The sequence below is a fragment of the Adiantum capillus-veneris genome, chromosome 14 (genome assembly GCF_014529385.1).
Source record: "Adiantum capillus-veneris isolate H3 chromosome 14, ASM1452938v2, whole genome shotgun sequence".
NCBI lineage: Eukaryota > Viridiplantae > Streptophyta > Polypodiopsida > Polypodiales > Pteridaceae > Adiantum > Adiantum capillus-veneris.
Genome location: NC_140944.1, coordinates 42,028,855 through 42,052,944, shown reverse-complemented (window position 1 = coordinate 42,052,944; position 24,090 = coordinate 42,028,855). Strand labels below are relative to the sequence as shown.

The 24,090-nt window shown below is 47.8% G+C and overlaps 1 protein-coding gene across 5 annotated transcripts in view; it reads right to left on the bottom strand.

The window, feature by feature from the left end:
- The window catches only part of LOC147442268 (protein GAMETE EXPRESSED 2-like), a 195,210-nt gene extending 174,319 nt beyond the window's left edge, over nt 1-20,891 (bottom strand). For 2 of the 5 annotated variants that reach the window (XM_086528497.1, XM_086528499.1), the window contains exons 1-10: nt 20,736-20,890; nt 20,516-20,609; nt 20,305-20,356; nt 19,066-19,401; nt 18,587-18,913; nt 18,171-18,503; nt 16,898-17,227; nt 16,470-16,811; nt 15,833-16,165; nt 15,341-15,661 (exon numbers count right to left, since the gene is read on the bottom strand). In XM_086528497.1, the coding sequence (XP_086384623.1) occupies nt 15,341-15,661; nt 15,833-16,165; nt 16,470-16,811; nt 16,898-17,227; nt 18,171-18,503; nt 18,587-18,913; nt 19,066-19,401; nt 20,305-20,356; nt 20,516-20,609; nt 20,736-20,764 (2,497 nt within the window). In that variant the 5' untranslated portion in view covers nt 20,765-20,890. Of the gene's footprint in view, nt 1-15,340; nt 15,662-15,832; nt 16,166-16,469; nt 16,812-16,897; nt 17,228-18,170; nt 18,504-18,586; nt 18,914-19,065; nt 19,402-20,090; nt 20,152-20,304; nt 20,357-20,515; nt 20,610-20,658 lie in introns of those variants that run through there. The other 3 variants (XM_086528502.1, XM_086528500.1, XM_086528501.1) reach the window with 3 other exon arrangements.
- Between the last annotated feature and the right edge of the window lie 3,199 nt (nt 20,892-24,090).

The window sequence follows — 24,090 nt, the reverse complement described above, 5'->3', positions numbered from 1 at the left end:
GCTGTCTCTGATCTCGAGAGTCCATGATCTCTCGGAGAGTGGGCTGTCCTCTGAATAAGGCCTCATACCTGCCTCTGATCTCAGTGTATGCTCTGCATCTACATACAAAGTACTCCTCACTCTCCACCTCCTCTGTGCAGGCTCTGCAGACTCGCTCCTCCCTGGGAACACCAGTATGTCTCCCGATCTCAATCTCTAACCTGTGTGAAGCCACTCTCAGCTGACCAATCGCCACCCGTGAGCTATGTGGCATATATGTGTCCATGTAGCGTGGTCTCTGTATGAACCCCCCAGACAATATGGTGAGAAACTGGTCTCTGTAATCTGACATCCTCGTCCCCAAGCCAGGTGACTCCCAGACTCTCCTAGTGTATAGCTGCCACAGATCCTGTCTCAATACCAAGTTCCTCTCACTGCGAGAGAGGTGAACATATGGTGAGTGGGGGTCGTACTGGAATGGTGGTAGGCTCTCCATGTCAAGACCGTGTCCCTCAAACCATGCTCTGACCTGTGAGTACCATGCTCTCTCATGCCCACTCTCTGATAGCTGTATAGCTGCCTCAAATGCTCTACGAGTAAGTCTGTCAGGAGGTAGCTCTCTCATCCTCTGGATGAAGCAGACTGTCTGGAATAGTGCCTCTACAACCATAGGTGGTGTGGCGAGCTCGGCTCTAATAATGTCATGTGGCACTGTCTTCTTGCTGCGGAGCAAGCGTGAGATCATACATACCTGTGGCCTCTCAAGCTGTGTCCACTCGTCAGCTGTCAATCCTCGTGCCCATACTGCCGCCGAGTACATCAAGGCCGGGGTGACTAAGGTGTCGAAAAGCCACCCCTTCGTGCGGGGCTCCTGAAAGTGTGCCTGGTGGCATCTCCGCTCTAGCATGGCCAGAGCTGCATATCCTCGGGTGAGCCTGTCAGCAGCAGCCTGCCTCATAGTGAAGGGTCCTGGTAGGCTGGTGAATGTGATGCCAAGGTAGACATAGGAGGTGACTACATCAACCTGTCCTCCTGCTGCTGTGAAGGTGGCAGCGCTCCTCACTGCACTGGATGTGTGAAAGATCATAACCTTGGTTTTGCCAAGGTTCACAGTCAACCCCCTATGTGTGCTGAATTCGTCCAAGGCCTCAAGATGGCGTTGCAAGCCCTCGGGTGACTCTGAAATCAACACAATATCATCAGCATATAACATGATGTGGACCGGAGTACCTGCCAAGTCGCTCCCCTCTCCTCCTGCTCGCAGTATGTAGTCGGAGATCTCGTTGATGTAGAGCCCAAAGAGTGTCGGGAAGAGTGGGCATCCTTGCTTAACACCAATGGTGCTAGCAATGGTCTCTGAAAAACCGCCTGGGCAACGAACTCGACCCGTCACCCTCTCGTAGAGAGCATATATGGCCCAAATCATCTCTGTTGGTACCCCAATGCTGTGAAGGCGCTGGAAGAGTCTCTCGCGTGGGACTGTGTCAAAGGCCTTGCGGAAATCCACAAAGCAGCAATAAAGCCTCTTCTTCCGCGCCTTTGCCCCATCAATGAGGCAGCGCAGAACGAAGATGTGATCAGTGGTGGAGAAAGCTCGTCTGAAACCTGCCTGGCCTGGAGCTCGTAAACCCTCGATCTCTGCGTAGCAGCTGAGCTGTGCCTCAAGTACTGCTCCATATAGCTTGGCCATCGTGTGGCCAATCATGATAGTCCTGTAGTTCCCTGGGTCCAGGGTGTCGCCAGATTTGTGGATAGGCACTATGGTGTGCTGTGTCCACTCCTCTGGGAAGCCCTCCCCTATAGCCCGGTTGAAGACATGTGCAATCAACGGGGCTATAGTGGAGGCCGCATAAATGATGTGCTCACTCTGTAATCTAGTATGGTCAACTGATCGTCTGTGCTGCATGCGGCGTATGGCCCTCTCTACCATCTCTGCTGTAAAGAAGGAGGAGCATGTGGGGCGTGGCTCGTGTGGCTGTGGGATAGGAGGCTGCCCTGGCACCTCATAAAGTCGCTCTGCATAATCATGCCATATCTGTGGATCCTCAATAGCTGTAGTCGGACATGGCTCGCGCAGGGTGCGCCATGTCGTCGCGCTATCCATGCTCATGAATAGGCGGTATAGCTCAAGCTCCTGTGCCTCTTCGAATGCTCGCCGCTTTTGGCGTGTCAGCGTCTTCATATGCCGTCTGGCCTCTCTCTGTGTGATCTCTCCTAAGGCTCGCCGTGCACGGAGGCGTCGGTATAGCTCTCTGCACTCATCATCATACCAGCGGTTCTGAGGCATAGTCCCGGGGGGGGGGGGGGGGAGTGCGTCCTATGTGAGTGGTGTGTGGAAAAGAGCTAATAGCTGAAGTGTGGAGAACGGAAGAGATATGTGATGTGAGAACTAAGAGTGGTGTGGATGGGTGGAGGAGGCATAGGCCATGCTCGACCTCGGCCGAGTAAAGAGAGGCTAGCTCATGTGTGAAATGGATGGTGGTGTGTGGAGTGTGTGCTGTGGAGCTGTGTGGGATGGTATCTCCAGTGATGGAGAAAGAGAGGTATGTGTGGTCGGCTCCGATGGGTATGGGTGGAATGGTGAAGGATGTGATAAGGTGTGTAGCCTCCCTGGGTCCCACAATATAGTCGACTGTACTCCCCCCTCCCTCTGCAACTCCATGTGGCATACAAGTCAGGCCCCCTGAGGTGGGCCACTGGACCATCCCGTTATAAATAACGAGACGGTGCTGGGAGCCAAGTCGAAGTAGATGTCGTCCGTAGGCTGTGACTGGAGCTCTGTCTGCTGTATCTCTCATAGTAGCCTCCTCATCTAGAGTGTGTAGTGCCTCTGGGTCCTCGTGGTCATATGCCTCACACTGCTCACTGCGCGTACGAGCATTGAAGTCTCCCATAAGGAAGACTTCACCCAGTGTGGAGTACTCCATAATCTCCTCCGTGAGGCATGCGTACGGTGACTCCTGCTCAATAGGGGCGAATCTGGAGCCTGTGGGAGCAAAGTAGCAAAGGGCAATGTAGACGATCCTGTCTCGTGAGAGCTCGAGGTGAATCCACATGTAGCGGGCCTGTGGGTCCCGGGCAACAATCTGTAGTCTGCTGTGAAGCCCCTGTCTAAAGAGTATGGCCACTCCTCCTGAGCCGCGAGTGGTGTGCTGGCGCATACATCCCCGATGTAGAGACTCCCACTGGAATCCATGTATCCGTGGTAACCCTCTCTCTGGGCTCTCGTGTGTCTCTGTAAGTAGAATGATGTCTCGACCTCTCATCACCTCCTCAAGTCTCTCTGGGTGTGTCCATAGGTCTCCATTGCAATTCCAAACCGTGACATGAATCTCCTCGTGTGTCCCACAGGCCGCGAGTCCCTATGCGATGGTCTTGCCATCAATGATAACCCTACCATCTCGATATACTGCCTTCTTCCCTTCTTTGCGGGCTTGGTGGACTCTAGGCATGCACGCGCGACGGTGATCTTGTTGCATCTTTGTGAGGTCATCATCAAGATAAATCGGGGGGCCTTCTAGCCCTCTCAAGATGACCCTCTTTCGGAGGAAAGAAGTTCGAGACTCCTCGGAGGCGAATTGGAGGATGAGAGCTCTCTTCTTTGGATCTTTGCCGGCTCTCCAAACTTTGGAGAAAGGGATCTCTTCTTCCTTGTATCCCACTTTCTTGCATAAAGCTTTCCCATCGCTCTCGGGTGTAGACCCTTCTTCTTCTTTGATGCCGGTCACTCGCACATTGAGACGGCGAGCTTGTCGCATCTTCTCCTCCTCGATGGTTGTGTGTACGATGAGTACCTCATCTTTTTGGGCTTCCTCTCTTGCTACCTTCTTGATGTTCTTTTTGACCACTTCGACCCATCCTTCTTTGGTGGCCTCTAATTTGTCCTCAATGCTTGCGGTGAGGGCTTTGGTGATCTCCTCCTTGAGGGCTTCCTTAGCCTCCTCTTTAATCTCTCCTTCCTCGGGGGTGAGGGATGTGATGGAAGCATGAAGGAGATCGATTTGTGCCTTCATCTCTTCTTGCTCTTTCCTCCATCTCTCCCTCTCCTTCTCGTTCTCCCGTTCCCTTCTCTCCTTCTCCTCTTTGAGATTTTGGATTTCCGCTCTCATGTCCTCCTTCTCTTCGTTCCATAGCTTGATGAAGGTGGCTTTCTCCTCCTCCCATATCTCTCTCTCCATCCGCCATTCTTTCATGTCCTTCTCCAATTGTGCAAGCCTCTTGTTCGTGAGCATGAAGGTTGTCTTCATTGTCGATGTCGGCGTCTTGATGATGGGGGAAGACATGGTTGTCTTCGTAACTACCCTCTCTTCATATTGTGAAGAAGAGGGGAGAAGGGGAAGAGAGGGAGTACGTGTGTGTATGCGTGTATGTGTGTAGTGTGTGTGTGGGTATGTATCCGTGTGTGTGTGTGTGTGTGTGTGTGTGTGTGTGTGAGAGAGAGAGAGAGAGAGAGAGAGAGAGAGAGGCTGCGTGAGAGAGAGAGAGAGATGGCTGCGTGATGGGGAGCGAGGAGGGGCTACGTGAGGGGGAGGGAGGGGCTGCGTGAGAAATGAAATGAAATGAAATGTTATATTAACGTCTTCAAAAGGCCAAAATGACCTATGAGACCAATCAGTTACAAAATAGTGAATCTAATACCATGTCTGGGTACAAAAGAACTAGAAGTGAGAGAGAGAGAGAGAGAGAGAGAGAGAGAGAGAGAGAGAGAGAGACCTGCGCGCTGCTTGGCACCTCTGCTCTGCGCGCCCTCTGTGCCAGTGGACCTTCCCTGCTCAGCAGCCCGCCAGAGAGCCCTTCACCCTCGCGCTCAGCAGTCCCCGCCACAGAGAGAGAGAGAGAGAGAGAGAGAGAGAGAGAGAGAGAGAGAGAAATGAAATGAAATGTTATATTAACGTCTTCAAAAGGCCATAGAGACCTATGAGACCAGAAAGTTACAAGGTGGTGGATCTGATACAAAGTCAGAGTAACAAAATAACATAACAACAGTACAAAACAAAGATATATACTATGGGATCCTAGATTGGTCAATGTGAACTAAGCAAAAAACAAAGCAAAAACTAAGCAAAAATGGGCGGCTTGTTGGGATAGTTGAATCACAAGAGATCTAGCATCAGTCGTTGGCGAATCTCATCAATTTCCTCCATGATTAGTAGTCTGACCGGGCGTCGTGCATGCCAGGCCAGCGTGCTCCAAATCTTCTGACGTAGCCTCCGTCGATGCTGTGTAGTCCTCCGCAGTCTTGGGCGCCTGGATTTCCCCAGTTCAATCGCTCGGTCGATCAGTGTGCCACTGGTGTGAGACAAGGGGGAGCTCTGATGTGGGAGTGGCTCTTGCGGCTATCCCGTGTCTGCTCTGAAGAAGTCTGTGATCCGTCTTTGGGACTGGCTAGCCTTGCCATTCATCAGGCTATCTCTGTGTCTGCGCAGCTCAAGCAAGAACAAGCCCAGGCATCTCTTATCTTCCTATCCCATGACTCTTGAGAGTGGTCCAAAACCCTCTCTGAACAAGCAATGGAAGCGGCCTCGTATCTCGTAGTAGACGGGGCAGCGGCATGTATAATGCAGCTCTGTCTCAGGTTCCATGTCACACAAGGGGCATGTCCTGGCCTCTACTGGTACTCCGCTGTATCTCCCAGTCTCAATCCGCAGCTGGTGAGAAGATGTGCGTAACTGGCCAATGGCACATCGTATCCCATGAGACAAGTGGGTATCCATGTATCTGGGTCTCGTCACAACACCATCTTCCGTAAGCTGGAGAAGGTGGTCTCTGTAGAAAGTCATCTTCGTGCCCAATTCCTGTGCAGGTTGTATCCATGTCCTCCTGGTGTCTAGCTGGGTCAGGTCTTGGCGGATGAGCTTGGTGATATCTGACTGTGTAAGAGTGAGAGGTGGTGCATCCAATGAGTACTGGAATGGTGGCAGCCTGTCTATGCTGGACCCATCCGCCTGAAACCATGATGTCATCTCCCCATACCAGCATGTTGTATCTCCTTGTATGGCTAACTGTCGAGAGGACTCAAGTGCTATGCGAGCATATCCGTCTCTAGGAAGTTCCCGTGTGCGGTTTATGAAGGAGACTGACCTGGTGAGCGCCTCCACTACTAGTGGGGGGGCCACTAGCTCTGCTCGGATAATGGCCCGTGGTACTGATGCCTTGGCTCTAATGAGCCGCGAGATCATAGAGACGAGAGGTTTCTCCATGTTCCCCCATCCGTTTGTGCGACCTGGCCTCCCGCGGTGATCCAATGAAGGTCCCCATATCTCAGCTCCATAGAGCAATGCTGAAGCCACCAAAGTGTCAGAGCCTAAGCTTCGTCCGGGGCTCCTGAAACTGAACCTGCGAACACATCTTCTCCAATCTACCCAATGCTGCGTGGGCTCTAGTCAGTCTGGTCTCTGCTGCTCTTCTGAGTGAGAATGCAGGTCCGCTAAAAACCACTCCAAGGTAAGTGTAAGCGTCTGTGTATTCCACAGTCTCCTGGCCGTATGTGAATGTAGGTGCTGACCTCCTGATCCACTGTGGGGTGGTATTAAACACCATAACCTTGGTTTTACCAAGGTTAACAGACAAACCACTTTCGTGGGCAAACGTATGCAAAGTATCCAGATGACGTTGCATTCCCTCTGGGGATTCGAAGATCAACACAATATCATCACCATATCACAGAAGTGGAATCCATGTCCCTACCAGCTGTGCACCTTTATCCCCATCATTGTCAATGTAGTCAGAAACCTCATCCACATACATACCGAAAAGAGTAGGAGAGAGTGGGCAGCCCTGCTTCACCCCAATAGTGGAGTGAACCGGTGTAGAAAGTCCCTCCGGGGTGCGTACATGCCCTACTATTGATCTGTACAATGCCATGATCCCCCAAATAAGCTCTGTGGGTACTCCCATTTCCTGTAATCTGCGCATCAATCTAGCTTTGGGTACTGTGTCAAAAGCTTTGCGGAAGTCCACAAAGCTACAATAGATCCGTCTCCCATAAGATCTGCCTTCCTCGATGATGGCCCTGAGTGTCAAGATATGGTCAAGAGTAGAGAAGCCTCTCCTGAACCCTGCCCAGTTGCATGCATTCCTTCCCTCTCTGCCCATCTACTCAGTTGTTGCTCAAGAATGGATGCATACAACCGTGCCAGTGTGTGCCCAATCATAATAGTGCGATAGTTCCCAGGCTCCATGGGGTCTCTTGACTTGAAGATAGGTACGATCGTAGATAGGCTCCAAGTGTCCGGTAGGCCCTCACACATGGCACGGTTAAACATAACTGCTAGAAGCTCTGCTAGTAGGTCTTTGGCATCCATGAAATGCTCAACGACTAAGCCATCATGATCATATGCTCTCCCAGTCCTCATCCTGTCAATAGCTTTCTTCACCATCTTAGCGGTGAAAAAAACACATGTGTGTGGGCATGGATCGGGGGGGTTGGGGAGGGGCGGTTGTCCAGGTACTGTGTACAAAGATGATGCGTACTGACCCCAGGTCTCTGTGGAGGAAATAGCAGGGCGGGGGGGGGGGCACTGCTCATGAAAGAGCCGCCACGCCTCACGCGAGTCCTGACTCAAGAATAGCTGAGATAGATCCTGCTCGAGTCGAGCCAAAAAAGCACTCTTCTTCCGCCGCACCAGGCGTCGGAAGTCAATTTGTGACTGTCTGTGAGTGACGTCCCCCAAAAGCACCTCCCTCTGAAGTCTGGCTCTAGTCTGGCGACACTCCTCATCGTACCAGTTGTTCTGAGGCATGCTCCCTGATCAGCTGCTCTGCTCAGGCTGGGTGTGTGGGTATGCTTCTGCTGCTGCATCATGTAATGTCTATGTCAGTATAGTAGTTAGCTCCTCCAGAGGTCGCCCTGGGTCCTCAGTGCATAGGCGTCTGTAGATCCCGTCCATGTATACAGAATCCGTCTCCCGTGTGAATGTGTAGCGAGTAGGGGCTGCTACCCGTGGTTTGTGTGCTACACTGAACTAGAAGGAGATGGTCATCGACACCAGAGCATGATCCACTGCCACCCCGATCGGTCTGGGCCCAACTGTGAGATCCTGGATACTAGAGATGAGATTCGGCTGTGCCATGACATAGTCCACTGTGCTGGCTCCATGTCTGTGTGGGAAGCATGTAAAACCTCCCGCAGCAACAGGAAATCTCTGTAGGCCGTTCAAGATGGCCAATCCATGTGCGGTGCCCATGTCTATCAGGTGTTGCCCATACTCAGTATATTCCACATCGTGTGATAGTCTGGACAGGCCAGTCTCTACAACATCTAGCTCTCTTAGCATCTCGTTTGAAGTATCATAAAACACTGCCTGGTGATGGGCAGTCCTAGCATTGAAGTCCCCTACGATGATAATGTCACCATCCCTAGAGAACTCCCATATGTCATCATCCAAAATAGAGAAAGGGGACTGTCCTCTGGGTGATGCATAAACTGATGTACTCGGGGGGGGGGGAAAGTAGCAAATAGCTAGGTAGAGATATTTGCTTGTCTCTGCTTTCAATCTCACCCACATGTACCTAGCCTGCTCATTCCTGCGGGCTATATGTATGAGTGGCTGCAGATCCTCTCTAAATAACACTCCCACTCCCCCCAAGCCCCGCCCTCTGTGCTCCGAGCGTGTCTCCTGTCTGTAAGCTATCTCCCACTTGTATCCACTGATGTGGGGCATGGATTGCCCAAGGGCCTGGTGTGTCTCAGAGTAAAAGAGGATGTCTCTTCCAGTAAAGCTATCCTCAAAAGCACCCACATCAAGACGCATAGATCCATTACAGTTCCAGGCAGCCACTTTGAGTGTGGTCCCATAAGTCTCGCACCGTCATGTGGAGCGTCGCTCTAGTATTACCACTTTTCCATCTCGGTAAAAGGCAATCTTGCCTTTTCCCCTTGCCACTCTAATCTCCGGCATTACTTCCTGCATATGAGCGATCTACGAGAGGGTGAGATCATTCCCAAGAAAGATGCCAGTCTCTTTAAGAGTTGGTCTTTTCTTCAAGAAGGACTTCTTCGCTTCCATGGAGGGAAAACGGAGGATAAGTGCTCTTTCTTTTGAGGTTTCTCCACTACTTCCATTTTCTTTATGTTGCCCACTCTCCATGCCCTTGTGTGCGTCGGCTCATGAACCCCCATCAAGGCTGTGAGTTCTTTTACTTCTTCATCCACATTGCCTTTGTCTTTAAGACCGCAAACTCTCACATGTAAAGCGCGCACCCGTCTTCTTTGCTCCTCCTCTAGTGTCTGATTAATGATAGTGGGTGTGGACGTGGGCATTATCTCCTTGCCTTTTCCTTTCTTGGCCACCTTGATCCATTTCTCAGCTTCATCCGCCTTCTGTTGAGTTTTGGTAAGAACATCCACCCAAGAAATCGTCATTTCTTTGTGTTGCTCTTCTCCCTCTTTGATGGCCCGTACTTGCTCCTTGATCGTGTTGATTTCTTCGATTACTGAGGATTGCAGTTCGCCCTCTTCCAGTGTGTTTCTTGACCGTGCTTCGGCGAGATCTTTCTTGAGTGACGCAATCTCTTCCTCTTGAGTCGTCACTCGGTCTTCCAACGTACTTATCTTGCTCTCTTGGATCAACACGCGTCCTTCGAGCATGTTTATTGTGCCCAAGAGATTGCGGTTCATCTTGGTAATGATCTCCGTCATTTCCTCTTTGCACTTTTGAATGGCATCCTCTAGGGGGTCGGCTTTATCGTTCAGCTTCCTCATGTTGGATCGCCGTCCGCAAAGGAGTCACTAAAGGTACGTGTGCACCGACACTAGCAGCGGGCGCGGTAGCTGGGCGAGTGGGGGAGCGTGAGGCGGTATGGCAAGGGAGGGGCACGATAGAGTACAGACAAGAAAGAGAGAGAGAGAGAGAGAGAGAGGGGGGAGGGAGGGAGGGGGGGAGGGGGGGGGAGTATGGCAGAGAGAATGGTCTTAAGGCGAGAGAGTACAGACGAGAGAGAGAGAGAGAGAGGGAAGGGAGAGAGGCTAGAAGAGAGAGAAGGGGGGAGCAATGTTAGAGAACCGGGGTATAGTGTATTTTAACCGGCTGAAATTGCAAAATCCCGGCTAGATTTTGAGCTTGCCTTTAAGAAAACCGGACAAGTTTTAGTGTAAATACCGGCAAAAGCTTCAAATTTTAACCTAAAAACCTGAAAGCTTTCAAGCTTGCCCTTATTTTCTTCGGATAGGAAAAATGTATTTTTCTAGCCTTGGGGGAGGGTGGACCAGTGCATAGAGAGAGAGAAAAAAGGGGGAGGGGGGGGACCAGCGTGTAGAGAGAGAAAGGGACAGCGATCGCATAGAGAAAGGGGGGGGACAGTGATCGCGTAGAGAGAAAAAAAGGGGGGGACAGTGATCGTGTAGAGAGAGAGAGAGAGGGGGGGAGTGAACCCTAGCGATGGGGTTTGCCTCCCTTGCTTGCTGCTTGCTTCGAGCTCTGCTCGTGCTTAGTGTTGTTGCGCCCGCGTCAGTGTCTCGAGAGCTAGAGAGAGAGAGAGAGAGGGAGAAATCCTGTTGTTCACTGCTGCAAACTTAAGTGCTCTGCCCACAGGCCACCATTCACGACCTCCTGCTTCCCCTTTCGCGACCTGCATTCTTGACACAAGATAAGGAGCAACACAATGATAATGACTAGATGGAACCATGAAAATGTGCATAGGAGGTGGCTTATATAACTCCAATGATGTGCATGACTAGGTCAGTGAATAGTGACTTAATTAGTTGTATCAAGTACTGTCACGAAACAGAAGCGTGCACTTAGATAATATTGAGATTACTCAATTACTCTCACATAGGATACCACGTAGAATAACACTGACAAAATTTAATGTAGAGATAACACGACACTGGGGACCAAAAGATGGGCCGGTCCCCCCCTTGAGGAGATTTATTATCACTAGATTCTTACAAGCACATGAACCGGAACAGGTTGCATTGTTCTCAGTCTCGAAGACTATTCTCATGCGTGAGAATGTATGTGTAGCAAGGCTACGGGTGTCACTTGCACAAGAGAGGCAATTAGTTACAGTTGTTCTGGAGTTCACACTGGATGGACACTCGCCTGGGCAGTGACAGGTGGCAGTGATATGAGTGGTGGTCTAATGGACATCGCGGCTAGATCACCACCACCACAGTTTCGAGAAATTCTGACATACTTTGTTAGCCGTCGGTGGCTCTTTATGATTGTATATATGTGTGATTGGTTTGAGTCGTCGTATGCATCATCTGGCGTCTTTAGTCTTTTGTCTTGTGTCCAGCATCGTACATCTACACTCTCCCTGCACATTGAAGCCTCGACACCCCATTGTACCAGTGAGTTCTGGGCTTGGAGCTCAGTGTGCTGCCAACTAGAGTCTGTACCGATTCCACGAGTTAGTTGAGTTCCATGGTGTTCTGAGTCTATTGTTGTGTCTTTGAGTTGCTCTATCCATTGTTGTGTTGTGCTTTCTTTCTGTTGGAGTGAGGTTTCACGCATATTGCACTCGGGAGCACCCACAGTGGAGAGCACGACACACTTTTCCTGCTACAAGTGCTCTCATTTTTGGCATGCTCGGTGGGACCTCAATTGAAGTCTCACTCCACTGAGCATACATGGTCAAGGTCGAGGAGCTAGCTGGTTCAGTCCCTCGCTTCATCTAGCTTGTTGGTGTGGTCCAGCTTGGTCTACTCCACCTTCACCCTCGTCAAGCTTTGTCTAGTCCATCTTCGCTTCGTCCAGCTTGGTCTACTCCACCTTCACCCTTGTCAAGCTTGGTCTAGTCCATCTTCGCCTTGTCCAGCTTGGTCTAGCTGGTCTAGTCTCTCGCCCCTGTCTAGCTGGAGTGGTCTAGCCGAGTCTAGCTTGGTCTAGTCGAGTCTCATCTAGTGGGTCTAGAGTATCCAGCAAGTTCAAGGGTCTTCGTGCCCAGAGCTTGGGTGAGTTTGTTGATATTGCATGACACATACAAGGCAGTCTAGAGATCCACAAAGCCCGCTACTCAGCCCTTTGAAGTACTAGCACAGAAAGCGCCAACCTTTCATGCCGAGTAGAAGTCCACCATCCCCGCTGCCCCTACACTCCCAAGCGTCTCCCTCCACTCCCTCAACCAGTTCTTCACTTCCGATGTCACCTTCCCCAGTACGCTCTCAAGGGGTGCAATATTTAGTACCCCCTATATAACGTGCGTTCACGAGGTGATTTAAAAATCCCATTTTTACATGTTTGAATGAATAAAATGACCCTTTATTTTAGGATTTTTTTCAGTGTATCATTGTATCTTTGTTAAATTGCCTAGGATTTTTGCATTTTGAAACCCCTCTTGTTGAATCACGTGGTACATTAACATGATTACATAGTACACCCCCCGAGAGTACGCTTCTCACCAATTGTGTTACATCAAGCTCTTGAGCAGCAAGGAGCTGACAAGCGTTCTAGCTAAGGTGAACATAAAGTTTCCGATTTTCAAAGGAATCTTCACAGAGGATGCAGACGACCATGCTAGGGGGTTGTTGTTACGTCCCCAGACATCAGCATAGGCGCCTGCAGTATGTCCGACTACTGTGAACTTGGCCCTTTGGTTATGAAGTCCTATAAATAGGACTTAGGTCTCATTTGTGAGACATCTGGTGTGATCACTACACTTGGACTCTAGACCCTTGATAGCTCTACCCGCACACCCGTACTAGTGTGGGTTTGGTGTTATGGGACACCAGCCCTTGTGGCAAAGGCTTGCCCATTTGGCTGCACGCTCCCAGGCTCGAGGGTAAGCCCGTGTGGGCTCTATGGCTACGAGGTGAGCCTGATGTCCACTCACTACATTGTCTAGGTGTGAGTTTGGCTTGCAAGTTGCAACATGTCATGTGTGCAGGATGGATCCGGCGAGGGGATAATATTGGTATCAAGAGCCTCCTCCTGCTCTTTGGTACAAGACATGGCGACGTGCACAAAACCACTAGAGCTCATGGGGCCGTGATGGCCCAGCCTAACAGGCTCTCCCACCTCTCCTATACTGTGGTATGGGATATTATTAGCGAGATAGGAGGGCAAGGGGGTCACATGCCAGCCAGTGGTGGGAATCTGGTGAGTTTTCTTCTCACGGATTCTCATGTGTGGAATGTTGATTGGCAGCGGCCATCACATGGATGTTTGGTATGTCTCTATTTTGCCTCTCCGTCACCATTTATTGCATGAGGGTTTCCTCGAGAGCTGCCACTCTGAGGACACGGCAGCCCCTCTGTATGCGATCCGTGAGAGGTCTTCCAATTCTTGGAGCATGTCTTGTTGGTACACTTGGAAGAGAGGAGAATTTTTTTATCTTAAGAATACGGTGTTGGGAGCAACTCCATTCGTTTGGATGGTACCCATGGTGGTTGAGGCACTCAGGCCACAGCTCAAGCCACAAGAGTTCCGAGGTATCCTGCGAGACACCATGGTTGCCGCATGATGGGGGTGTATCACCCAAGGGGGAGGCTGCCAGTATTGAGATTGGGCAGCCCTCTCATATGCAGAGACAGCTGCTAGCGCGTAGACAGAGGGGATGCCAGATCAGTTGAGCAGTTGCCCTATGGGTGGACGCAGGCCAGGCAAGGTGGCAGCTTGGCTCTTTTCAACTATTTAGCCTAATACACAAGCAACAAAGACCCTTTAGTGAACTGAAGACATCAAAGATGTCGATCGTGCCATGCTTTTATGTGAAGCTGTTCGGCAACAAGGGCCTGAGAAGCAAGGAGCTTGTCTCATCCACCATAGTCAATCTGGCAGTGTTAGACCGTGATATCATTGTTGGGTGATTACCTTGATAGTTCCAACCCTTGGAGGGCCCAAGTTGAACTCGAAGGGGGCTATAGCTTCCAATCCAGAAACACGCTGAAAGGGAGTTTGCTTAGTAGTGACCTTGAAAGCCATCCTATAAGCCCTCGCGACTCCCAGAGTTGCATGTGCCCAAGTGTGAGGGTGTGCGCAGCAGGCTTTTTTGGGCAGCGAAATTAATACTCTATTTGTGCTCTTCTCCACCTGGCTATTGGCACGTGCATAGTGAGAACAAGACTTGTCGCGGAAAACCTTACACCCATAAAACACGGTAGTTAGCATCTCATTATCAAAGTGAGAGCCTTGATCTCCAAAATGCAGCCATATCTGCAGAAGATGTCCTATAGAAACTTCCCAACAGCTACAGCAGTGCAGTTCACAGTGGCTTCGACCTTTGCCCATTTTGTTGCATAATGAGTAACCACCAAGAGATACTTTGCTTTGCTAGGCTGGGCAATAGAAGTGAGGCCCAATCAAATCAATGCCCCATATCTCAAAAGGAAGCCAAGCCGTGGAGATTTGAAGAGGTCTGTAGGCCTGCCTAGTTGGCATTCGAGCGCACATTGGCAAGTATCACATGACTGAGCATATCGAATGACATCTCTAAACAGATATGACCGCCATAAGCCACTTTATAGGAGACAGTCACCTGCCCTGGGTAGTGATTAATTGCAGGACCACCATGACCATTTTCAAGAAGACATTGAACCTCATGAGAGCTGGCACAGTGTCAGAGCAGCGTACTTTGTAAAAACACCATCATGGCCATTTTAAATTCTACATTTTTATGATTGATCATAAATTGGCCACATTGTGTGCTTACTCTGAGCATGAAGCTTAAGAAAATAGGAAGGAAGACATGCCAAATATTGTCAGAAGTGGTCCTAGCTGTGGCTTCTTGCTGCTGAAATATGCATTCCTTCGTAAGCTATAGTAAGAAAAATACCCTTGCTTTGTGGATATCACAAGGCATTAAACTCATGAAATGCCATGTGTTGCTCATCCAGACAAGCAGTTTTAGATATGGCCTCTTGCTATTGTACTACACATTCACTCTCAAAGATATTAAGAGTAGAGCGCATTGTAAGAAAATAAACCGTTGCTTTGAGGAGGTCATGGGCACAACTTATGCATAGACTACTCCCACACTTCCAGGGGATTGTGACTAGATATGAGTTGGTGACAGGCAAGGTGGCAGCATCAGGCTGATGCACAGTGCGTTGTTTGTAGCTGGCATTATTCGGATAGTAGATTTCTATGATGTTTTGAGCTTATTGATCAAGAGGGTGGCAGCGAGCATGGGAAAATCATATTTATTGCTAGCATTTCCATAGATGACTAGATGACCATCTACTAAGCTCAAGCGCCCCACCCCCCCCCCCCCCCCAAAAAAAAAAAAAATTATTGCTAGCCTTTCCACAGATCACTAGATGAGCTGTAATCAAAGTAGCATTTTCCCTACTATAATCCCTGATATGTAAAGTTTGCACAGCCTAGAAAATAGCAACTAAGAAATCAAAAATAAGTCTACATGTTTTTGACCAATTTCGTTAACAGTTTTTAAAGTGGCAATAATCATGGGCGATGCATACCTGGATAGACTACTTTAGTGAATGAGTCTCCAGAGTTAAGTGGGATGTTACAATACAGTAGCAAAATTTTGTGCTCCCCAGACCTCGTCAACACAAAGTTCAATTTGTATAAACCCGTGCTGTTAATGACTTTGTTCCCACTAACTTTCATCTCATCTTCACCGCCAATGCTGATCAGGGCAAACACAGATTCACTGTATCCATCCACATTTTCACCATCAAGATCTTTTAGCTGCACAAAGATTGTTGAAACTTCTCCAGCAGTTGAAGCATTCAACCAAGAACCATAGACAACAGTATTATTCTCTTGAACAAGATGTGCTGTCCAAGAGAAAAAGAGATTCAAAAAAACAGGGGTGATAAATAGGCGTAGATTATTTCAGCAGGCATAGATGTGTCTCTAAGATCAGCAAGAGAGTCACAAACAGGCCAAACCCTCCATTAGCTTGCTTGAGATAAGTTTCCAAAAAAACACATTGAGCACAGAATTACATGCAAGAACAGAAAACTTGTAGGGGCATCCCCCAATGTTATTTCCCGATGAGTCTTCAAGATACAACCGGAAAAATCCCGACGCTGTTGTAGTAAATGTGATCAATTGTGTCCCTTTTCCGGAATCATAAGCAGCCTGTGACCAAACATCTGAGAATGGTGAAGGCTCTGTATCATTTTCTCTATATATTAGAACCTGGAAGTCGACCAAGGACTCCAATGCATTCCCCCAAGCATCCCTTTGATAAACATAAAGCTTGACTCCTTGATATGGAGGAAATATATCAATACCATATTTCCATTTGGCATATGTATGTTGTAACGAAATGGGACCTGCATCAAGAAATGTCATAAGCTTCAACAAAACAGATATTCATTGAGAATTTCTGATCAAAACAGAAGAGCAACTTCCCATTGGTTAATAATGCCTAGTATTTCATTTGAAGCAAATAGACTTACCGCAAAATGGCATGCATGTAAAGATGTGTAACCATACAATGAATCTGACATAATGGATGCATACACATTGTTTTCCTAAATGTCTATATTGACACATGAATGTGTGTGAGGGACGTTCAAAGTTTCAATGTTCAGGTTATCATTATCTCATTAAATTCTGGTGGGTTGGCGAAATTACCATCTTCCACAAAGAAGGGAAATGGTGAATTGAAGAGGTATTCGTTTCCCTTTCCAATTTCAAGCAACTGTCGTCCTGTATTTTGTGGTTTAAAGAGCAGGAAGACATATCCAGGTGCATCGCTCTCAAATTCAAAATGATACTTTAAAATATCTGTCAGTTCTCCTTGACTGTCCATGGTACTTGGAGTTAAAAATGAAGATGCAGATTCATTTGTTGATGAGACCAGAATGTTTCCAAACGCATCCTTCAACAGAATCATTAGCTTTAACTCCTCACCAGGCTTGGAGCTGTTAATACCATCTTTCCATGTACCAACACAAGAATGGATTGAGAGATTTCCTGGATTAGACATGTCATTGTCAGAATAAAAATTCGCAGTTAGCTAGAAGCATCTTGAATGTTGTCTATGACTGGTTCACATATACCTGGTCCTACTGAAAATGCTAAAGGAGAGTTCCCAATCTCCTCGCCATCACCTTCTACTTGCAATGTAAAATTTCCAGCTAGACAAGTTAAAAACGTGATGGCCACATTATCATAACTCGTAGCCATCTTTATGCCAAAAATGTAAATACTTTCCCCCTTCCTCCCCTGCACCTTTACAGTAAAATTCAATTGACTTGTCTCAGTTGTCGAACTTATGGCGTTGCCAAAAGCATCCCACAAAGAAATATAAAGGGTAGCTTGATCTCCCGCTTTAAATGAGTTGATATCATTGGACCATGAGCCTTGACAATGCGCAATTGAAACTACTCCTGAAAAACAGACCGATTTGTAAGAAGACAATCTATCGCTATATGTACATTCTGTCGGCACAAGTATATTGCAAATTTGCTACAAATGTTGAGAACTTGAAGAGCTGTGATGTATAGGAAAAAGAGGTAAAGCCACATGACATTTGAGCAGCACGCATTTCACAAACTGAGAAAGAGAGAGGCTACCTGCTGTATCCACAACCATTGCTCGAGTGGTTGTGGTACTTGCCTATTCATCCTGGCTCTATAAAGGTTTCTTTTTCAATTATTCCCTAGCTTTATGAAAAGCAAAAGTTTCTATCTGTAACTAATCTCTCACTCTTCTCACTTTATTCATGTAGGTCTTGCCCTAAAATAAAAGATTGAGCACCCACCAAATGCCCTTCTGTTGACACAAAGATGCAATCAGCAGTTGCACACCAAACATATCCTCAGTCTCAAGATCGGCATTTTTTTAATGATCGTCTGTATTGTGCATGGTGTTTTGAAAGGCTCCTCCTGCATGAATTTGTGAGCAGTGAGCCTTCTTCCAATGCTGACAGTCTGGTGATTTGGTCAGAGTTGCTTCATATGTTTGAGCAGCCAGAGAAGCTCAGCAGGGCCAATTCTGTTTCTGGCTTCACTGGTGCGGAAGCCGTGCATCTTCAGTCTCCAACATTATTGCAGGGCGTGTAGACGGGATTACTCGCCTCTGGAATGGTTCATTCTGCAATCTTCTGTGAGCAGCCACGAAGGCTTCGTTTTTATAGAAACTACAGCTGTATTGCAGTGTTCACAAGAATCTATAAGCAGGCAGGCCTGTCTTCTGTTTTACATACTTTAGCCTGCACCCTTAGATCAACCAATGGATCCTGGTGTACACATCAATAAGCCCTCTTGTGTTGCAAAATAAAGATTGAGAAATATGATTGTTGGGGCAAAAGTTTAAAGAAGAAAACCGTGCCTGAAAGGACAGAAAAATCGAGCGGCGAGTTTGAGATATTCACATTCTCCTTCCCTACCCAGATTCTGAACTTTCCTGTTTCGTACGGTACAAACTTCAGGATCTCATATCCCAGACCAGAAGTGGCTGTGTACTTTGTCTGGACAAAGCTTTGGTTCACCCCAACAAAAGCAACCATCGCCGCCTTGAAAGTAGGGGTCTGGCTGTTCAATGAGGTATTGAGAACGTTTTGATAAGCATCCTTCATCACAATCTTAAGAAAAGCGGGGGATCCTGCCTGGAAGGAGTTTCCATTGACCCACTCTGCCAAGGATTGAGCCACTGAGAGTGGACCTGTACAGCCAATGTGCCATTGAGAAGAGGATATTTGCAAGCAAATTTGTCTCCAGGTAAACAAAGCCATAAGTACAACAAACCTGGCTCAACATACAATGTCAAAGGGGAGCCCAAAACCTGTGTGCCATTATTATCACCAACTTGCACAAGAAATTTTCCTGAAAAAGATGGAATGAACTTGACTGTTTCATAGCCTGTCCCACCTTGGGAGCTGACAGAAACATTGTAGATTGCTGCGCCCGATATATTTAGCGAAAACTCAAAGAAGTCCAACCGTCCATTCTCGGCATTGAAACTGTTATTGTAGCTATCCTTCAATGATATTAGTAGTGATGCCTCTTCGCCAGCCCTAAACGTGTCTTTTCCATCTATCCAATCAGCAATGCAGGTATGCACAGATATATCACCTGTGCCCCAGAATGGTTAGCATTTGTGATCAAGGAACAAGAAATTTCCTTTTTGATTGTTACACCAAGAGGTACATGTGGACTTACGTGGGGGTTTCTGTGCAATATCGAAGTTAGATCACCTTTTTTAATGACTTATTACCCCAGCATACCTGCAGTTACATTGAATCCGAAAGGGGAGTTCAGTAGTTTTCCACCTTCTCCATCAGTGACATACAGAAGATAATGAGCAGCTTTTGTCGTAGCAAACTGAAACAGCAGATACCCAGTTTTTGCATCTGGAACAAAAGCACTCTGATACCATGTTTCCTCTTTATCTGGCACTGTGGTGACTCTACCAATCAGCTTCTGTCCCTGAATTGCAGACCCTGAAATCCTGTTATTGTTGGCATCCCTTAGTTGCACATAGAACTTTGCTTTTGACCCAGCGACAACAATGTTCACTCCAGCTACCCACTCGCCAATGCTGTGATTTAAGGATACAAAGCCTATCAAACCAAATGTAAAATGATGAAATTCCAACTCAAGCTCTCTTCAAACACTGAAAAATCAGAAAGATCTCTGAAATCTGTAGAACATGGACATGGTTTTAACAAAATATCTCAGTAAACCTCAGTCACTTTGTGGGGACATGCACGGGTCCTGTGTGTCATCCTTTGAGATGCGCAATGGACCAAGCCCAGATGTTTGAGAGATTCTTGGATGACTCCCTATACTATGCCACAACGCAGCATGTGCTTTCCTAGAAGTTTTATCAAGTATGGCTTCAATCAGCACTCACAGTTGGCAGAACTTGAAGGCTGCCATGAATGAGATTTCAGGTGCAATTGGACTGAACAAAAGAAAGAGAGAGAGCATCCTAACAGGACAACGGGAGGTGAGGTGGGCATAGAGTCCCTAGACATGTGGCCTAGTGAGGGACGATCCACATCATTGTCAGGGGTGGATTTCCTATGGGTGTAGTAGAACACTCGAGGGCACCAAGATCTACCACCAACAGTGACCTCAACTGTAGCACTTACACTGGTATCAAACATCAAGCAGCAAAGAGAGAGGCTGCAGATATCTTGAAGAAGACAATATGGGCTCATTTAAAAAGCTCACTGACAAGAACGCACAAGCAATCCATACGGTCAGTCCAAATAATGTATATTTGGCTCTCATAAGGAGTACATACACTGCATCCACATATGTAACCATCATTGTTGCACGCCTAGACACCCACCCAAGTGGGTTGACAGGTCCCCTCCCCCAAAAGAAAATAAAAAACGAACCATGTATTATGATCGAGCAGGGCCAATGTACCTTTAAGGCAAGAGCCATGCAAAGGCTGGCAACCATGCTATAATTTGCTCTAGTGTACTACTAATTTACAGCTAACATGAACTAACCTGTTACTTCAGAAGGCAACCACAAGCTCCCATCAAGGGTTTCGCGCAATACCTGCACAATTAAACATGTTTGTGTGTGTGTGCGCGCGTGTGTGTGTGTGTGTGTTGGGAGGGGGGGATGAAAAGAATAATAATATATATTATTTACGCCTGCAAAAAGCCAATATAACCTATGAGACCAAGAGTTACGACCATGAGGAGAGAAGCTCACAAGTTCAGCGAAGCATGCGACCCGAGTTAGGAGCAAGATGAAGAGGCCTCGTGTGCAACGCAACTGCATAAATACGTTCTTTCTGCTTTGCTTGCTGGTAGATGAAGAACAAAACATAGTCAAAAGCTATAATTGCAACTTACTTCTGAATTTTGAAAAAATTGCAACTTTTTGCCCCTGCACCCAGCCATCATGTGGCCTCCCCCAGCTTCGCATGTACCTGCGCTTCTTCCCTTGGCTTGTCAGCATTTTATTCTGCCAATGAATCCATTTACGCTGCTTTGGCCTTGAAATCCACGCTGCTTCAGCATACCACCTTGGCGGTTTTTTTAATAAAACGCTGGTAGCGTTTGTTTATCAAAACTCTGGTGGCGTTTCTGTTTGAATAGGCCGCATGTTTTTTTTTGTATTACTGCTACGTGGTCTAGCGACCTGCCTCATTGGAGCTAGCACTCCCCCCCCCCCCCCCCCCCCCCCCCCTCTATCCACCCGTGTTGGTTTTATGAACCACAGCAACCGTTCCTGCTCCATTCCAACTACCTCTTGCAATGGCCTCATCATCCTCACTGGAGTCCCGTGTTTTGCCGGCTTCGCTCATCCTTCTTGTGTGTAGTAGGCTACAGTGTCACTTTCAAAGGACACACAGTTAGTACAGTTGGTCTAGGCTGGTTCACACTGGATGAACTCTTTGGGCTGGGTAGTGACACGTGGCAGCAGAGATACGGACTGGTCTAGGGGACATCGTGGCCAGGTCACCACATGGCTGGCATTTATAAGCTGTTGGTGGCTCTTTATGGTGGTACATATGAGTAGTAGCGGTTGGTCATCGGGATTATCTTCTTCACCTCTGGTCCAGCATCGTGGTCGAGGGGAGAGTGAGTCTATACACAGAGCACTGATTCACCATCCCTGAACATCTGAGCCTCAACACCCCATTGTATCTGTGAGTCCTGGGCTGGAGCTCAACGTGCTGCCACGCTAGAGTCAGTATTAGTTCTTTGAGATAGTCAAGTCATTTGTCGTGGTCTATTGTTGTTGTTGCGTCTCTGTGAGCTCAGTTGTTGTCTATTGTTCTGGTTTTCAGTCTATTTTGAGTGAGATTGCCACGCACATTACATTGAGGAGCACCCACTGTAGAGAGGACGACACACTATCTAGCACAGTGTAGCAGGCTCCACTGTGCCATCACTCTTTGACAACTTCCGGGTTGGGATTCTTGCCACCACTAACCTTTGCCGTGCTATCAGCCGCCTCTCTCGTTGCGCTTTGGTGTGGACAGCTGGGAGCTGTTGCCTTATCTGCGACTTCTCGACATCTCACTGGCTTTTCGATCACTTCTCTTTTCTTTCACATTGGTTCTGGTGCTTCTTGGGCTTTGACCAATGCTTCTTCGATGACTTGAGACATGCGATTTTTGGGCTTTGATTCTGGCATAATGGACAGATTTCCCTCAGTATTGCAGATCTTCTCTTTATGTGTTCACTTGCCCTTGTGAATCTACAGGATATGGTTTTGCTACAAACACTCTTCTTGTGGGTGTAGTCTCATGTGCGTATCGCCCCTACTTCTACTTCAGTGATTCTTGGTCCCCCTTCCTCAACCATCACCTTTCCACTTGGGATTGTCTTGTCTGGCTCCTTGATTGGTTTTCTGTATGATGGACCCATGCTTACTTTTGGCACGTCGGATACTTCTTTTGGGCATGTTTTTCTCTATATGATTACCATAGATGCTTGCTCAGTATTCTAGTATTCTCCTACCTACCAATTCCTAGTGTGTTACGTCCACAAATATCGAGATGAGCACCTCCAGTTATGTCCGTGGGCATGATGTCAACGATGACTCACGAAAATGGCGCGATTTATCCCTAGACGTTCGACCATAAAGAGCCACGAGTTAGCCCATCTCTTTGTGGAACACTTATACAAACTATATGGTTTACCCAACGAAATTGTCAGTGATCAAGATTCAAAATTCACAGGCAATTTTTGGCAAATGGAAATGGTCTTTCAGAAATTGGAGACCCGTCTGTGCGTGTCGTCCTCAGATCATCCTGAAACTGATGGACAAGCCGAACGCACAAATCAAACTATGGAGGACATGCTACGAGTGTATATCTCTCAACGTCAATCTGATTGAGAACGCTATCTCCCAAAGATTGAGTTTGCTTATAGCAGTACAAAGCATTCTACTGTTGTTGTAGCCCGTTTATGCTTATGTACGGTTATGAGCCGAAACCACCACTTGCCACCGGATTCAAGGGGATCAAAACGCGGTCAGTAGCTGAGAAAATAGGTGAGCGAGAGAGAGAGAGAGAGAGAGAGAGAGAGAGAGAGAGAGAGAGAGAGAGAGAGAGAGAGAGATGGGACTTTCTCCTGCTCCTCGATCGTTGGATAGATCTTTGAGGTCTCCTGGGACAGTTTCCTACGACGTTAAAATCCTCTTCTTCTTCTTCTCTATCTACTTGAGTTACACAGGCATAGAGACACTTTACTGAGGAGAGCCACAGAGAGACAGTCCTAGAGATAGATTACATATTTCTTTACACTAGATATTGGGCACCCAAAGGAGTACCCAAAGGAGCAACCATTGCAAAGCTTTGCCCGCACTCATACTACCACTACTGGCATTCTCATAGACCGAGCATTGGAGCTAGGGAGATCTAGAAGACCGTGATTGAGGAGAGGAGCTACACAGTATAGACGAAGACTACAGCAAAGGATTTGAGCCATACTTTCTCGACGGCCATAGTGCGGACAAGGATGGATCTCTACCCTATTTATCCTCCCCGCCCCCCTTCTCTCATTGGACTACACAATGTACTAAGCACCTTGTATTAGCTGGCACATCCATACAGTCCCAGTTTGTAGTATTTTGTTTCAGTTCTTTTTTATTCCGGACATGGTATCAGATTCACTAAGTTGTAACAGCTTGGTCTCATAGGTCATTTTGGCCTTTTGAAGACGTTAATTTATCATTTCATTTCATCTCTCTCTCTCTCTCTCTCTCTCTCTCTCTCTCTCTCTCTCTCTCTCTCTCTCTCTCTCTCTCTCTCTCTCTCTCTCTCTCTCTCTCTCTCTCTCTCTCTCTCTCTCTCTCTCTCTCTCTCTCTCTCTATCTATCTATCTATCTATCTATATCTATATCTATATCTATACATACATACATACATACATACATACATATATATATATATATATATATATATATATATATATATATATATATAGTGCCTATCATACTCTCTCCCTCTCAACTCTATCGTGCTGCCCTCTGCAGCCCAGCCCGGCCCTCCCCCCCCCCCCCCCCACACCCTCTGCTCGCCCTCCACCAGTTGCTCGCGCTGCCCCACCTGCCTAGCCCCGCCAACGCGCTGCCACCCCCCCCCCCCCTTCGCTTTCCACGCCCTTGCGTTGCCCCTCCCCTGCCATACCTCCCCGTGTTCCCCCACTTGCCCAGCTACCACGCCCGCTGCTAGTGTGGACGCACATGTGCGCTTACTGGCTCTTTTTCGGATGGCGATCAAGCATGAGAAGATGAATGATAAAGCCGACCCCCTAGAGGATGCCATTCAA